Raw genomic sequence first — 12500 nt, 5'->3', positions numbered from 1 at the left:
AGAGAGAGAGAGAGAGAGAGAGAGAGACGGACAGAGGGAGAGAGAGAGAGAGAGAGAGAGAGAGAGAGAGAGAGATTGAATGTAGAGAATAAATAGAGAGAGACAGACAGAGGGAGAGAGAGAGAGAGAGAGACAGATAGGAGGTTTGGAAAAGAGGAGACGACATTTACAGATAAGGACTCCTGATGAAAAGACTCCAGGAGGACAAAACACACCACAGACACACTCACACAAACACACACGCACAAACAAAGGGATGAAGACCGTCTGGACACGAGGAAGAGGAAGAGGAGGAGCACGGAGAGGAGATAAGGAAAGGAGAAGGCCGACCGGACAGAGTCTTACCTGCATCCCGATGACGGCGTATATGAAGAATAGCATCACTATAAGCAGCGCTACGTAGGGCAGTGCCTGGGGGGAGACACACGCGTCAGTACGGGCATGGAACCAGCAACCCCCACGCTGCCATGGCCCACGCGCTCACATGCACTCACACAGCGTTCCTCTATGAACCATGGAGCTGGATTACTGCTTACCCGCTACAAATACATGGAAACGCCTGGCGCGTTTTCAGCACTGAATAACAAGCAACGTACCATACCAGCCGTGCTCTGAATGGGATTCGACCCTGTGACGGCGTGTCATCAGCTCATTACGAATTATCATTATCCTTGCTCCCCATTGGCCTTATTTGCCTAGCGGCCATCTTTGCCTCCATCATGGTCCATCTTGGCTCCAGCGAATGGCTGCCAGATGAATAAGGCCCGTTGTCTATGGTTTATGTTACATTTTGTATTAGTCTAAAATTCTCAGGCAACCCCTCTGTCAACAAAGTTGACAGATTTCCGTGTGCATGCCGCAATAAGACACCAATAACACTTTTGTGGGGCAGACGTGCCAACAAGGCTTGTGGCAACAATGACTGCTTGACAAACAGTTTCTCCAGGGTTTGGCAGGTCCACCTCTGGCCTTATCTAAAGCTTAACCCAACTACATGAATGGAGGGCTCTTTGCATGGTGCTAATGAGGGGGGGGGGGGGGGGGTCAGAGAGAAGAAACATGTCAAAAAGGAGAGATGATGGTAAAAACTTAAAGAGTCCCTTCCTATGTTCCGACATCACTCCCACAATCGATGTCTATGGAAGCCTCTAGAACCACCCGCCCCGCAAACCCTGCATCGTTTTAATTGGACAACACAGCTGTCCATCCTAGCTGCCTCTGATTGGCTCAAAGAAGGAGGGGTTATAAAGGGGGGGGGGGGGGGGGGGGGGGGGGGGGCTTTGAAGACCGTACCCAGGCTGGATTTACACAAATAAACTGTGTTAGAATATTAAGCATTTATCAAGGTTAAATATTGTTTTGTGCAAAATCTTAAAAAAGATTGTCCTTCAATGACCTGTGAAACGTATTATAATGTTACTTTTTAATAATATGTAATATAAATAAAAATAATATGGTTTAATAAATGCAATAAAATATATAATTAGATAATGTGTAATAAAATATAAGACATAAGTATACTAATAATAATATTTCATATAATACAATGCGATATGTGTAATTTCATATTACATATATTAAGGACTATTTGAGTACTAAATGCACAGAACGTTGAGGGTGATCATGTTGAGATGATGTTAAATTGCCAATTGTCTTTTTCTGTTTTATGTTGTCTATTTATGTATATTTTATGTGGAACTACATGCGGCTGTCTTGGCCAGGACTCTCTTGTAAAAGAGATACTGAATCTCAATGGGATTCTTCCTGGTAAAATAAAGATAAAATCAAATTAATAATAATAAAAATGTACAATCCATTGTGTCTGATTAAACTCCCTAATAAACTGCTAATTCACGAGCTAACACGACGACAGCTAGTGGCTACTAATCTAACAACAGCCAGCCCTCTGGGTGGGTGTCGCGCAAGCGGTGTGAATCCAGCCCTCCAGCCCAACTACAGCGTGTTGCGTCCGGTTCTCCCTCACTTGAAACGATTTGATGAAGGTCCACAGCAGGGTCCGAATCCCCTCCCCGCGAGACAACAGCTTCACCAGCCTCATCACGCGGAACAGCCGGAAGAAGGTGATGGAGATCCTGGCGTTCTCTTCTGAGTTCTGCAGTCCCTTTTGTTGGGGGGTTTAGGACGCATGGGCAAGCACATACACGCGCACACACACACACACACACACACACACACACAGGCGCGTACACAAGCACACACAGGCACGCAAAGGTGCACACACACGCAGGAATACAGGAACGCAGTCACACACACACACACACAAAGGGATGCACATACACACAGGTACGCACACATACACACATGTATACACTCACACAAAGACATACACATACACACACACAGACACACACACACACAGGTGCACAAGTGCATGCATCAACACACACACATACACACACCAGTGTAGGGTGTGTGTAGGGAAATATACACGCACATGAAATAGCAGGCAGAAATAAGGCATAGTAAAAATGAACACACACACGCACACACGGACACACACACGCATGCACAAAAAAAAAAGAAGAAAATACAGATACAAACAGAAAGTAGAAGTTGCGATATATAAAATATATCCAACCGATACCGGTCACATAAACAGAAGGAACAACATATACATGCATAATAGAAATACATACATAACCCATCCATCCATTCAAAAGACACAAAATATAGAAAGTGAAGAAAACATGCACTCACATGCACACAAGCACGCGCACACACATGCACACACCCACACACACACACAAACACACACACACGCATACAGTTATTAAAAGGGAAAATGCGTCCTAAAATGTCCCATCAAAACCAACTGACAAGAGAGATTTGGGAGAGAATCGGGCAAACACGCTTGTTGAATAAAATTATCTCATTGAAATTCACCTGGCAACAAACAGATTCAATAAATTAACTTCCTGTTTCGACAAATCGATTTATGGTATGTTACATTAAAATGTTTAATCATTATAATTTAACACTTAATACACCCACTTTAAGCCTGTTACTAAATGCAAAAAATAAGCCACAAAAACATTAAGTTTGTTTTTCTATGAAAAAACATTTTGTTGGTTGATTACTTATATGTAATACAAAAACAAATATATTAACTTATTAGGCATTTGTCTCTTGGATATTTTGTTAACGGAAATACTTTTAAACATTACCTCAAATAACATCCTTTGAACTACGCTTTAATTTGATATTCTCTTTAATGCCTGCTGTTTTTAAAAGACTATCCATTCATTTTGGTATTTTAATGTTTTTATCTTCTATCTCAACCCCGGAGTGCCCTAGGAAATTGCAGTGACTAAACTAATTGTACTTTATTAATCCCAAAAGGGATAGTTGGAGTTACTGTTTCAACCTCCGCATCCATTTATAAAACACCAGAGAATAGTAACCAACGATTCAACATTGAACCTTCTAACAGAAAGCAGCTCCAACACCACTTAATTATTAAATACTTCTGGCTCCTCCAAATCCACAGGCCAAAAATGTCAATGAAACATTGACTCATTTATTTCCCGAAAGTGCTAACGTTTTACATTCAAGCAATAGGCTGTTACTATCACAGATGAAGCATTAGCCTGCATTACTGCTACTCGTATTATTTAATATGCTGCATTAGGCTAGACCTACTGAGCTAAACTGTTTTGAATCTGTTTGTTGCCCTTAGTGTGTATAGTGCTTCATAATGTATTCCTGGTGGTTCAACAACAGAGAGGGATCATAACATGACGTCACTGTTCACACGTCTGCAGGCATAGCCAAAGGCAACTCATGTGATGTGTTCTTTTTATTCACAAAATACTCAACTTGTTGAATATTTTTGCATCCAAAATACGGCCCTTTGAAGCTGTTTCTATTTAGTGCACCCATTCAAAGAAAATGGGGTCACAATCTTTTCATTAAAATGTTTCCTAATAAACTGTAATTTCTACTTTTCTTTTTTCATCTCGGACACGTTGTGCTAAAAAGCAACGCACCAAGCGAGTTGTTCTTGACTGCTCTGCCAGGTAATTAGGAAATGACACAACACTGCTCAACGCGTCTGCATCTCCGTGTAATACCAACAGTTGAGCCCAGGGGGAGACAGAGTGCCACACAGAGAAGAGATGGACAATAGGAAAGCTGAACAGCAAGAGACACAGCGAGACAGGAGAAAATATCCAAGGGACGTCTGAATTACTCAGACACAAAGCGAACAGACGGACACATAGATAAATATATAGGTAAATAGAAGTTAGGTAGATAAATAGATAGATAGATAGATAGATAGATAGATAGATAGATAGATAGATAGATAGATAGATAGATAGATAGATAGATAGATAGATAGATAGATAGATAGATAGATAGATAGAGAGATAGAGAGATAGATAGAGAGATAGATAGATAGAGAAATATAGAGATGGATAGATATAGAGATAGAGAGATAGGATTAAGGTATATATATATATAGATAGATAGAAAGATAGACCACTTGGAGGACCACACCCAGACTAAAAAAAAGTGGTTGTGGTGGTAGGAGGAAGGGGGGGTGGGGGAACGACTATGATGTGCTGGGTGGGGGGGGTGGGGGGGTTGGTGATTGCCGTGTGCACACTGTCAACAACAATAGAGACTCACTTTTACAGATATACCTGCAGACACACAGACGCGCACACACACACACGCTCACACTCGCTCACCCACACACACACACACGGACACACACACACACACACACACAAACACAAGCGCACAAACGCACAGACTGAACTACGCCTGACAACTTTAAGCATGCTGCTGCAGAACCGCAGAGAGCAGAAAGACAGGAGGACAGAAGAGGAGAGCAGAGAGACAGGAGGACACCGCAGGAGAGAGAGACAGGAGGAGAGAGGAGAGCAGAAAGACAGGAGGACACCAGAGGGAATGAGAGAGACAGCAGGAGAGGAGGAGAGGAGCAGAGACAGGAGAACACCAAAGGAGAGCCGAGACGACAGGAGGAGAGAGGAGAGGAGAGAGGAGAGACAGAACACCAGAGGAGAGGAGAACGACAGGAGGAGAGAGGAGAGGAGAGGAGACAGGAGGAGAGAGGAGACAGGAGACAGAACACCAGAGGAGAGGAGAACGACAGGAGGAGAGAGGAGAGGCTTTAGCGCGACGGCAAAGCTGCATAGATGAAGGCAGCGCTGAGAGGTTTGATCACCGTATACAACTGCTCTGGCAGCAGAGCGAGGAGGAGATGCAGGGAGGGGGGGGAGGAGGATGAGGAGGGGGGGGGGCTGGGGGGGTGGAGGTGGAGGTGGAGGAAGGGAGGCGGACAGGGTTACCGTTGGAGCGTACCATTGGCCTTACCACGGGGGGATGAGAGGAGGAAGAGGAGGACGAGGAGGAGGACGAGGAGGAGTCAGCTGGCTTTAAGGAAAGGCAACAAAGATCAGCACTAGAGCAGCGCCTTCGCCCGCGTGTGTGTGTGTGTGTGTGTGTGTGTGTGTGTGTGTGTGTGTGTGTGTGTGTGTGTGTGTGTGTGTGTGTGTGTGTGTGTGTGTGTGTGTGCGTGTGCTTGAGGAATGACATCATAGCGAGAGGGGGGACATTGCATTTCTACACGCGTGCATGTCTAGTGACAAACGGATGTGTTTGTGTTTGTGTGCGCGCGCGTGTGCGTTGGTGGAGCCTGTGAAGCTAGTCGTGTCCGTGAAGTGGTGGGCTGTCTGCATCGCAGTGTGGCCGTGCAGCACTGGCGCGTGGGAGAGATGTGGGTGCACGTGATAACGTAGTATTCCTGCATGGATACTGCAGTGTGCCGGGGGTGAGAGGGTTCTGGGTCGCCGCGACCCCACTCGAGTTAATAACATGGAATCATCAGGAAATGTGTTTGTGTGTGTGTGTGTGTGTGTGTGTGTGTGTGTGTGTGTGTGTGTGTGTGTGTGTGTGTGTGTGTGTGTGTGTGTGTGTGTGTGCGTTTACATCATTCATTTCAGACTTTTTACGTTTAATGTATGATATAGGAGTATGTATTCAAGACTTGGGTCTTTATGTGTAAGAGAGAGAGAAAGAGAGAGAGAGAGAGAGAGAGAGAGAGAGAGAGAGAGAGAGAGAGAGAGAGAGAGCGAGAGCGAGGGAGAAAGAGAGAGAGAGAGAGAGAGAGAGAGAGAGAGAGAGAGAGAGAGAGAGAGAGAGAGAGAGAGAGAGAGAGAGAGAGAGAGTGAGGGTGAGAGTGAGAGTGAGAGTGAGAGAGGGTGAGAGTGAGAGTGAGAGAGAGTGCGTGGTGCATGTGGCGGCGGGGGGTAAAGTGCGTGCCTGTGGCTGTCTCTGTCTTCCTGCCAGATGAAGGACAGAAGTGCACCAGAGGGGTTGGCCACTCTGGACCCTAAGAGCTTAGAGCGACTGAGGGTTTATCCTCAAAGGCATCCGGGTGGCAGAGGACAATGGCTGCTGTCTCTGCGATGGGCAATTCCACCACGCTTTGACCTAACCGTACGCCGCGAGAGCCCTGCGCCGCTAAGTAGCTCTCCCGGGATCACAACATGACGTTACGTCGTCAGCGTGCGCTGATCTCGCTGACGGAGGTTAACCGGTCGACGCGGGGCACGGCGTTTGGGGTACCAAGCGGTACTTTTCAGGGTAGAAGTGAATTCCACATTCCGACAGAGACAGATTATCCGCTGAGATCCTCTTAGCGGCAGCATCAGCGTCAGAGCGGATGGCCGAAGATTCGGATCTGGGATGCGTTTGGCCACTCGAAGCCCCCCTGACCATCGTGATAAACAGGATGAAAAACAACAAAGACAATATGCAAATACTGCTAGAGGGGAGCGAACAAACTAATACTCGTATTCATATTCAGTTTGGGGGAATAGTCTGCGTTTGAGCTCGCGATTTTTAAAATGTCAAAGTTATTTTTGCGTTCACACAAAAGGTGGAGCTCGACACCGAGGGCGAAGAGAGTGGATTAAGGGGCGCGACACAGGCATTACAGGGTGGAGGAATAGCAATCGGAGGGCGTTGTAATGCTGACTGGAGGATCCACCGTGCGGGGAGATGCCTGAAGGCAAGAGGTGCGTGGGGTTAAGAGACGTTGAGAAGGAGAGCGAGAGAGAGAGAGAGAGCGAGAGCGAGAGCGAGGGCAAGGGGAGTCAGGTTGAGAAGGAAAGAAGGAAAGAAGGTAGTTCTTTCTTTTTGTAAGGAAGAGATGGAATTAAGTCGTCAAGTCAGGGGTGGAAATGTGTCTGTGTGTTTGTGAAATTGGGAGGGTGAGTTGTTGCCAATGTGTTTTTTTCTAAGCACACATCCAAACGTTCACAATATTGATGTTCTGCAATACTTTGAATAAGTTGTGTGTGAATGAAGCCATCATGAATTTCAATCGGAAAAACTTTAAACAGTAGTTCAACTAAATTAATATAAATCACTTAATGGCTCCGTGACGAACAATAAATACAGTGAAGTGAGATGAACTGAAGCTGTTGACGCCACCAGTATTGGAGCGGCGGCCAACAGTGAATTCAGACAAGTACTTCACGTTGCAAATGCGTCATAAACGCATATCCATATTTTGTGTCAAGCAACACCTGTGTGTTCAGTAGGCAACATAGGTCTCTTGAAGAACCGTGTGTGTTTATACTACGAGAGGCTGTTTAATTGATCTGTTAAATCGATTCAATAACCAATCGGTTTGAGAGGAAGGGACCATGTGACGCAAGAGACTCATGTTGCCCAGCTCGCATTTCAGGTGAGAGAGGGGGGGGGGGGGAGGGAGGGAGAGAATAGCGGAGGAGGGAAAGAGAGCGAGAGAGGGTGATAGAGAGAGAGAGATAGAGAGAGAGAGGGGGCAAGAGTGATGCAGTCAAGACACAGATCAGTGCAAAACACTAACAAATCTGCTATAACCAGTTCTTCTTAAACCAAATCCAAAGAAGATAAGAAATGCAAAAATAACAGATCAGGAGATTTAAGAAGCACCCGCAGGTTTTAGGGGAAAAAATACAAAAGCAGTGATATCATCTCAATCGATAACTAGGGAGGGAATCTGGGTGGTCGACTGGGATAGAGATCATCCAATTCCATCCAATGAGCACCCTGTATCGAGGAGCAAGGTGGGAGTGATCAAGTTTCGATGATCAATTTGGATTGTTCAATTTGAGCAAAAAATAGCTCAGGACTGGTGCTATTTTTATTTATCGTTACATTTTTGCTTGAAAAACGTTTGGCAGAAGTTGTGCGTCATAAAGTGCAAGAGGGTTTCTTATAAGGTGAAGAAGAAGAAAAAAAGGAGAAGAAAAAACATCCGTTCAAAAACATTGCAACATTAACTCTAGCTCGGGCTTCTCTCCAACCCAAATAATAAGAAATACAATTCAAAAGGCCGGAGAGAGTGAAACGGAAAGACTGAGTGCATGCCTTTCGGTTAGAAGTTAGAAGTGAAAATAATTGGTTAAAAACCGCAAACCAACCAACCAAACCAATCAAACCAAAACCATAATCCAAACCGACAAACAGGGTGCTGAATTGGTGAACTGAACAAATGACTAAAGGTGTGTGTATTCGCTGGCCAACGACCTCATTCAACACCCACACATTCACAGTGAGTCTTGAGTATCAGTCATTTATATCCAAATAGTCTTTATACATTTCTATAGAAACGCAGATGACGGAGGCTTTATTAAACATTGTCAAAACATTGAAAATGTCCTACCACACTAAAGAGCGGAGATCTGGCCCAATGTAAATGTCATTTGAGGTAACTCTCGACATTAGCAGGACACAGAACGGGGAGAGCTGGGGTCTTTCTTTACTTTGGTACACTCGAGTGGGATGTCATCTTGTCAGTAGGCCTGAGAGCACTGAAAGTCTAATGGAGGATGGAATAACAGTGTTCAGAGCGTTCTACCCCCGGCAGGAAGCTTCTCTGTTCCATCTCCTTGAATTCCTTGAAGAATACTCCTAAGACCTGCCTGTTCGCTAGTTCTCACAAGGTAACAAGCGTGGCTTTAACAGTGAACTTTGCCCACTTCTGAAACCACCTGTTACCAAGAGAAGGCCAAACTTGATGCTAATAACCTAAACCTAAATAGCTGAATGTGGTCCTCTCTGTCTTTGACGCCACTTGTGAATCTGGAACTGTAAACTAAGTTATCTTAAGTTTTAATTCTAAATGTAGTGACATACATGTATTTTGTAATACAAAACTTAAAACTTTATATCTTTCTAATTATATTCAATTTCTTGATGATGATCACAGGCCGATGTTTAATAAAACACCAACATCAAGGCAGGACGTTGGTTTACCAATCGGTCTCAGCCTACATTGCAGTATGCAGTGTATTTGTTATAAACTCTGTGATTCTATCGTTGGCCCTGGATACACCACCTTTCCAGAAGTCATTTAATGCAGCGTCAATCATGCCAGGGGAATGGACAACATCCCCGGTCGCAATGATTAAGAGGGTTAAGAAAACATAACACCACATCAACACAACCACCACACATGTGTTGAGGAAAATGCGATAGTTTGAGGGGCTGTATTGATGCTCGAGCAAACAGAAGCCGCAATACCCGTCTCGAAGGGCAGGATTTAAGGGAATTGCAAGTTGTATTTATCGACTATAGGATTTTCACTGTCTGTATAATGTTTTATGTTCCTTATTCCTTATTCATTTTTTTTACAAAGAAAGATGTCTAAAAACAGAAAAGGACTGATGGAGGGAAACAAATCCATAACAACTTGTTTATCAACTTGGATATTATTCTCCAATTTATGAATTATGTACTACATATTTTTTTCAAAACAGCGAGGGACAGCTGGGGAGAGACTCAATAAATCTGTGAGGGGGTCCACAGTTACGCCCTGAGACGGGAACGGCAGTCCTGTTTGCACTGCGCTCTTGTGGTCAGGAGGGATGCAGGCAGGCAGGTAGGGCGGGAGAGAGTGTGGCACTACTTACGTTCACCTCTGTGATGGCTATGTCTACAATGCTACCCACAACTATCAATGCATCGAATGTGTTCCATGCGTCAACAAAATAATGCTGCAGTTGGGAGTTGACAGGACAGCACAGAGACACGGAGACAGAAAAAACAGGACCAGAAAAAGAAGAAGAAGAGGAAACACAAGACAAGAAAAAAGGACAAAACAAAAGAACATTTAAAAGAAGAAATTAAAAACGCAACACGTAAAAGGAAATCAAAGGAGAGAGGAGGAAGAAAATAAGATAAAACAGTTATAAATATATATATGAGCGCTTTTTTTTTTTTTTTTGGTTTGGAGCAGCGAGGGGAGGAAGAATCGATAAAGAAACCAACGGAACAGAAAGAGAACGAAAAGAGGAAGAGGAGGAGGAGGAGTCTGGAAGAGATGTGCAGCAGGAGGAGGAGGAGCTGAGGCGACTGGTCATGCTTGTCCATGAGAGGAGAATATCAACAACAACTAGAACAACAACAACAATGAAAACAACAACAGTAAACAACAGATTTTTTTGCAAATCAAACGTCAACGGAAAAAAAACCCCCACTGTTGCTGGAGTTAGAAATGAAAAAAAAAGGATTTCGAAAAAAAGTGGGCTGTGGCGATTGGTTAGTGTGTTAGATTTGTTAGTTAGGGAACCCAAACCCGGGGACGTGTCACGGTCCGGCTCTCAAACTGAAAAACAAAAAAAACGGTTCCCAGGAAAAGCGCAATTCTCTCCGGGCAGGAAAAACGAAGGGAAAGCGGTCGACTCAGGGAGGACCAATGGGAGGACGGACCTTGGCCTCGGGGCATAACCCTTTGTCCTGCGTGGCTGCCTCTGCCTGAACGCCACCGCTCAGCGAGAAGCCTGCTGATCTGTGCGGTGGCCCTCGTGGATTTGGGAATGGGCAGAGAGGAGGAGAGGGAGGAGAGGGAGGAAGAGGAGGCAGAGGAAGGACTGAGTCGAGGAAGAGGAAGGACTGAGTCGAGGAAGAGGAAGGACTGAGTCGAGGGAAAGAGAGGTGGAAAGGGAGGAGGGGAAAAGCCCAGATTGCGCAGTGTCTCAGCTGAAGTGCTGACTTCAGAAGAGAGAGAGAGAGAGAGGGGGAGGGAGAGAGAGAGAGAGAGAGAGAGAGAGAGAGAGAGAGAGAGAGAGTGGAGAGGACAAAGAGAGAGGGAGAGGACAAGAGGCCAGCAGCAGGTTGAGAGTGAGGGCGGGGATCGTCTTACTTACGTTGATCTCACTGAGAATGACGTCTATTATGCTGCCAATTACGATGAGGAAATCAAACACATTCCAGGGGTCACTAAAGTAACCCTAGACAGGATAAGGTGAGTGGGGGAGGAGGAGGAGGAGGAGGAGGAGGAGGAGGAAGAGGAGGAGGGGTACAAAAGGAATGTTAGAAGGAGCACAGCAGCAGTCGCCACCTCACAGCCTCGTATCAGGGCGCCGGCGTTGAACTGTGGAGGAAACAAGCGGCCACGTGGACATGTTTACACGCTGTCTTTCAAAAACCCTCGGAAGAGACCCATTGACAACGCGAGGCGGACTTTGTAGAGTAAGGGTTGAGGCGTAGCTGTGTGATACGGCCACTGGGGTACCCCAGAGGGGAGGGATACCAGACCGACTGAGCCGGATCTACTTTGATAGTCAAGGCGAGCTGGTTGCACAGCGTGGGATGTGTACGACCTGTCTGCTCAGATCCCTGGCATATCCTTTAATACGGTACTCATAAAGGCAAAGATTAAGTTTTAGATGAATTAAAATCACACCCAAAATGAATATGATGATATCAACAGGGGGGGATCTGTGTTTAAACTAACCTGAGGGGAAGTTCAATTAGTACATGAATGTAATTAACGCAATCATTTAACACAATAATCACTCGTCAATAGGACCAGCAATTCTATCGCCACAACGTATATTTCACGGCCACCTTAAAAGACTAAAACGGGACAGAACGATAGCCAATGGCTAACAACACTGTCACGTAGTGAGGCTGGCTCAGACCAAAGAGACGAGCCAATGTCAAGTCTGAGCACACAACTGATCTCACCAGCGTCCGGTTCTGATTGACAGCTGTCAAATGAGGCGAATGTGAGTACTACAGAATAACCTCAATGGGATCCCAACAGGTTACTATGGAAACGGTTTTGGTACTCATTTAGTCATCCGTGTGATCAGTCCAGTTCTAACTGGATCATCGTACGTCGTACCGTCTTGCCTCGTGCGTCTGGTCTGAGCGAGCCTCTACACACAGCGCCACACGGCTCGACCCGACCTGCCGAGGGAAGCGTTAGCACCACCCCGTCCTCGTCCACCGTGACAGGACGTGCACAGGTGTGTGAGCCGGCTGCCGCCTCCCGGCCTGCCTCGGCCCGACGGGGGCCAGCTGTTGTGAGGGCGAGGGTTTAATGACACCTCATCCATCACCCGGTAAATAAATTAATAAACGCGCGCGTGTGGCGCCGGATCCCCCACGCCGAAGACCGCTCTGGTTCCACAGCTCAAATGTCACGAGCAAATGTCAGCCCCGGATCGGGA

At 45.7% G+C, this 12500-nt stretch overlaps 1 protein-coding gene across 1 annotated transcript in view; it reads right to left on the bottom strand.

Annotated features, from left to right (window-relative positions):
• cacna1c (calcium channel, voltage-dependent, L type, alpha 1C subunit) overlaps nucleotides 1-12500 on the bottom strand; it is a gene marked incomplete at its 3' end in the record, with an annotated part of 50290 nt that overhangs the window by 15305 nt on the left and 22485 nt on the right. The window contains exons 21-24 of the mRNA XM_056577921.1: nucleotides 9954-10037; nucleotides 5350-5421; nucleotides 1985-2122; nucleotides 346-411 (exon numbers count right to left, since the gene is read on the bottom strand). Of these exons, the coding sequence (XP_056433896.1) occupies nucleotides 346-411; nucleotides 1985-2122; nucleotides 5350-5421; nucleotides 9954-10037 (360 nt within the window). The remainder of the gene's footprint in view (nucleotides 1-345; nucleotides 412-1984; nucleotides 2123-5349; nucleotides 5422-9953; nucleotides 10038-12500) is intronic.

This window comes from Gadus chalcogrammus, chromosome 19 (genome assembly GCF_026213295.1).
Source record: "Gadus chalcogrammus isolate NIFS_2021 chromosome 19, NIFS_Gcha_1.0, whole genome shotgun sequence".
Taxonomy (NCBI): domain Eukaryota; kingdom Metazoa; phylum Chordata; class Actinopteri; order Gadiformes; family Gadidae; genus Gadus; species Gadus chalcogrammus.
This window is presented reverse-complemented; position numbering and strand designations above follow the sequence as displayed.